Source organism: Lipotes vexillifer, unplaced genomic scaffold (assembly GCF_000442215.2).
Source record: "Lipotes vexillifer unplaced genomic scaffold, Lipotes_vexillifer_v1.1 scaffold1639, whole genome shotgun sequence".
Classification (NCBI taxonomy): domain Eukaryota; kingdom Metazoa; phylum Chordata; class Mammalia; order Artiodactyla; family Lipotidae; genus Lipotes; species Lipotes vexillifer.
In genome coordinates this window covers 1,285,388-1,290,090 of record NW_006782296.1, presented here as the reverse complement: position 1 = coordinate 1,290,090, position 4,703 = coordinate 1,285,388, and the positions used below count along the sequence as shown (strand labels likewise).

General features: G+C 54.7%; 1 protein-coding gene across 1 annotated transcript in view; it reads left to right on the top strand.

The window, feature by feature from the left end:
* Positions 1-3,987, top strand: part of DCAKD (dephospho-CoA kinase domain containing) — a 7,310-nt gene extending 3,323 nt beyond the window's left edge. Inside the window, exons 3-4 of the mRNA XM_007455135.1 lie at positions 639-726; positions 3,696-3,987. Of these exons, the coding sequence (XP_007455197.1) occupies positions 639-726; positions 3,696-3,987 (380 nt within the window). The remainder of the gene's footprint in view (positions 1-638; positions 727-3,695) is intronic.
* The last annotated feature ends 716 nt before the right edge of the window (positions 3,988-4,703 follow it).

Genomic DNA, 4,703 nt, shown 5'->3' with positions numbered 1-4,703 from the left:
CTGCGGCCGCCACCCCGTAGGAGTTTCTCGTGGAGAGTCGGCAGAGAGCGCCGTGCAGGACCTGGCTCCTGGTGGAGAGCCTATCATTTTTCTTCTCTTTTTTTGAGGAAAAGTGGGTGAAGTAGGGCAGAATAGGCCCCACTTATTCCTGGAAGCCCTCCTGTCTCCTACAGCTCTGGCTGTGTCACCTCCCGGTTCAGAAATAACAACTCTTTGGGTTCAAGATCAAGTGAACTCAACCCTTTGTGACTGCCCCGACCACCTTGTCAGCTTCACCTCACTCTCCTCAAGGCCTCCACTTCTGCCAGAGCTGTTCCCCTTCCTGGAACCCTCACCTCCACCTGCTCATTTTCAAGTATCAGAAGTCCTACCCACTTTTCAAGGCCAATACAGATGCCATCCCTTCTGTAAGGTCTTCTTGGATCATCCACCCCAAAATGACTTTCTGCAGCTTTGTGTTCTGAATGGCATTGGTACTGGCTAGCATTCAGGTTATGCCTCTCCTTGGAAGGTTTCCCCCTCTGCCGGTCAGCTCCTGATGCTAGGGGGCAGTGGCTTGGACTCTGTTCCCACACTGAGCACATAGTCCTGTGTGTGCTTGCAGAATTGAATTTGTGGGTTTCCTGGCCTCCCCCCAGGATACCGCTACGTGATTCTGGATATCCCCCTGCTGTTTGAGACCAAGAAACTGCTCAAGTACATGAAGCACACAGTGGTGGTATACTGGTGAGTGTGTGGCACGGCCTGGCCTGACCGAGGCTGGAAAGGAGGACCCCTGGGGTAAGGCATGTACCTGCAAAATTGCCCCCTGCATTTTGCCCTTTCCCCACAGGGTGGCCAGGAGGCCCAGAGGTTTTGGGGAGCAGGGCCCAGAGCCTATAGAAACTGACCTCTGGGCCTGACCCAGATGTGCCTGGGAGTAGATGTGGCGGAGTGATGGCCCCCAGGTCTCTCTAGTGCTTGGGAAGGGCTCCCCCTGCTGGCTGTTGGAGGCACTTCAGCCCAGATGCCCAGCCCTGCCCTGGGTGGTGACCATGTTCTTATTCATTGGTTCCCTTTTCCCTCCTGCAGCACTTCTCAACTTTCCAAACATTTGTTACTTCCCTCAGTTTACCTCTCAACATAAGGTAGACAGGACAGGAGTTGATATTTCTGAGTTATAGAAAACTCAAAGCAGGTGGTTACAGAATTTGTCCAGGGTCACCCGTCAGCAAAATCTGTGAACAGAAAGTTGCCGAGAAGGAGTTGTCAGAACCCAGCTAAGGAAGGAGCTTTGTTCATGTCCCCCAGGACATGAAGCAAACCAGAATCCAGGTTTGGCAAACAGAGGAGGATCAAGCTGTCAGAGAAAATGAGTCATAGTCCCAGTGGAGTGAGAGTGCACATGAGGCTTCAGGGTGTCTCTGCCTTCCAGAAACTTCCTGGATGCCACCCATAAGTACAACAGACACAGAGGTGGACACTTGGCTCTGCAGGTACTTTGGGCACAGGGTTTCTCTCAAGAGACCAATGGTGGGGGAGTCTCTGAGCACACTGGAGGTGGGGCCTGGAGTGCTCAGTGCCCTAAGCATCACCCTGCCCTCTGCCCCAGCGCCCCGCTGTGGGTTGGCATTTAAAGCCAGCCTGAATCTGCTGAGCCTGGTGCAGGGACTCAGGCATCCTCTTCGCTCCCCCACTGGCCCGTGTCTCCCCCTGTAATCCTGCAGCCTCTCTGGATTCTTTGTTCTCTGTTTGTGAAAGACTGTCAGCTGAGGCCAAGCCAACTCCAGGAGGACAGAATTCTCTTTGCCTTGGAATTTTAATACAATTGAAACTTTGTACCAAGGGATTCAAAAAAAAAAGTTTTATTAGAGTGGAGGTGAGTAAACAAGACAGGGGCTGGTTGCGTCTGCAGTCACCAGGTGACTCCACGCTTTCCCTGCCACCTTCCTCTTCCTATGCTTTCCTTTTGCTAAGAGCAGAGATAGCTGTGGCTCCTGGCACATAATTGGAGCTTTGTAGATTCTGCCTGCTCCCCAGGAGATCCTCCAGCCCCACTCACCAGCCAGAGCAGCCTTTCCCAGGGTCTGGGGTGCCATACATGTCCCACTTTTACCACATGTGGTTTTATGGCTCTTGAGATATGCCCAAGAGATGAATGAGTGATTATTTGCTCTTCATAAAAGGGATCCACGCTTTACAAAAATAAGGACCCCCTCATGGACTCCTTTAACTGGCATTTGAAATAATATGGGCGTTTACCAAAGTGTGATTATACCAAAATGTGATTATTCACTTTTTCAAGGAGCTTGCCAATTGTGGGATAAATGTTTGGGCAAAAGTTCCCTTACCACAAACAACGTCAGTCTTTTAACCATCTGGGACTATCCCTGAGCTCCAGGAAGGGCTGTCAGAGAGATCTGCCTTCACATCCCAGGAGGCCCCCGGTCTCGGCCTCACCGTCCGAAGGGTGTGTGCTCACTGGTGGCCCCAGGCCATCTCCATTCTCTCACCCACTTTCCCAGCCACAGATCTGCAGTGTCCCTGACTAGGGTTGGCTATAGTCCTTGTTCTTAGCCAGGCAGGGATCGGCCCCACGACCTTGACAGTATGCTGTCCTCCTGACAAAGGAAATCAGAAGTCCTGCCTACTTTCCAAGGCTAGTGCACATGCCATCCTTCTACAAGGTCTTCCGTGATCAGTCAGCCAGAAATGACTTCCTGCCACGTTCAGTTCTGAATGGCATTGGGATTGGCTAGTGTTCAGTTATGTCTGTCCTTGGAAAGTCTGTCTTTACATCCCAGGAGGCCCTTGGGTTTAGGCCACAAGTAGGAGGGGACTAAACTGTAGTCATCAAATCCTCCCATCTTATAACCGGGAAAATTCAGGCCTAGTGGCAAAGCAGAGAGACCCCAGATGGCAGAAAACAGCTGCTGCAGCCCTTTCCCACCTTGTTCCTATTGAGGGGCTTAGGCATTCATAGAGATGACCCCATTCCAGAGTGCAGCTGGGCAGTTCCTGTGTAACCAAAAGCAGGACAGGGAGTTTGCCAAGGAAGGACCCAGGTGCTAATATCAGAGAGAGGCATTCTTTGTATTTTCTGTGGAGTTGGGAGACTGGGCGTTGCTTGGCTTACTGTGCAGTGCTCAGTCCTGTCCCAAGGACCGAGGGGATCCAGTTCTCAAGTCCTTGCTCCTCTTGGGCTCCGTGCATCCCACTTCATCAGTGGTATCAAGCCCAGTGGCCACCGTCTCGGCACAGTCCTTTTGCTCTGAATGTGCAGGACTAGGTGTGGGGAGACGAGGAGAGGGCTCTTTGTGGTGGACCGGGAAGCTGTTTTTGATGCCGCAGGGCCAGGCCCCCAGGGGAACTGAAGGAAGTGTTTAGCTTGCAGACACAGGTCTTTCAGTAAAGCTCATCCATCCAGGGATGCAGGATGTAGCTGGTTCCAGGTGATCAAATCCTCCCGTCTTAAAACTGGGGAGTCTCGGGCCTGGTGGCAAAGCAGAGAGACCCCAGGTGGCAGAAAACAGCAGCTGCCCCCTTTTCCCTCCACGTTTATACTAAGGGGCTCAGGTACCCCATAGTGCTACTAGGGTGCTCACAGAGAGTGGGGGGGGGGCAGGAGCTTCCAGGGCTGTCCACCCCTGTCACGCGCCATTGGGAGGGAGGCCGGGACCTGCGATGTCTGAGCAGCCCTTCTGCCCGGTCCCTAGTGACCGAGACACGCAGCTGGCCCGGCTGATGCAGCGGAACAACCTGCACCGCGATGACGCAGAGGCCCGGATCGAGGCCCAGCTGCCCCTGAAGGACAAGGCCCGCGTGGCCCGCCACGTTCTAGACAACTCGGGCGAGTGGAGCGTCACCAAACGCCAGGTGGTCCTCCTGCACGCCGAGCTGGAGCGCTCCCTGGAGTACCTGCCACTGCGGCTCGGGGTCCTCGCGGGGCTGGCCGGCATCGCCAGTCTCCTCTACCTGCTCACCCGCTACCTCCTGCCTTCCCCCTAGCGGGACCCTGCAAGGCAGGGATTCCTGGGTCTCCATCTCCTCAGAGGCTGAAACCGGGTAATGAGTGCGTCCGGTTTCCTCCCAACCCCTCAACACACACACTCTGGATCTGGGCTGGAGCCCTGCACTGGGCCGACCCTTCCTCGGAGCACATCCTGTCCAAGGCAGAGAAGCAGCCCTCTGGCAGCAGATGCTCCTTCCCACCTCTCCCAGCGCCCCTCCCTCTGGAACAGTGTCCGACACGGGCTGTGGAAGCAACAGTGGTAGAGACTCTTGTAACTTTCTTGTGGGCGGGGGTGAGGAGCACCTTCAGTGACAGTCACCAGTGTTTAAAGCTGGGAGGGTCCCTGGGCTTGAACCCTCTCCTAGCACGTGCCCCGTCAACGGCCAAAACCCCCTGCGTGGACCATGGGAAATCAGTTTGGACCAAGGGCTGCCTTCAAGCAGAATTCCCCTGTAGATTGAAGCCCTTGGCCAGGAGGCAGTAACAATTCCCTGTGGGTGATGCTGTAGTGGGGCAGAGGCCAGGCCTCTTCTGGGATGACCCACTGTCCCACCGTGGCATTTCCCTAGCACTCCCCGCACCCTGCTCCCCGCCTCCTTCTACCACTCTACCTCCCTGAGCTCTTGCTAGTCTGCACGAGGTGCACCAGGCTGTTTCTGGCCTCTTTGCCTTCACCTTGCTGCTCCCCAATCTGGAAAACCTTTTTTTTTTT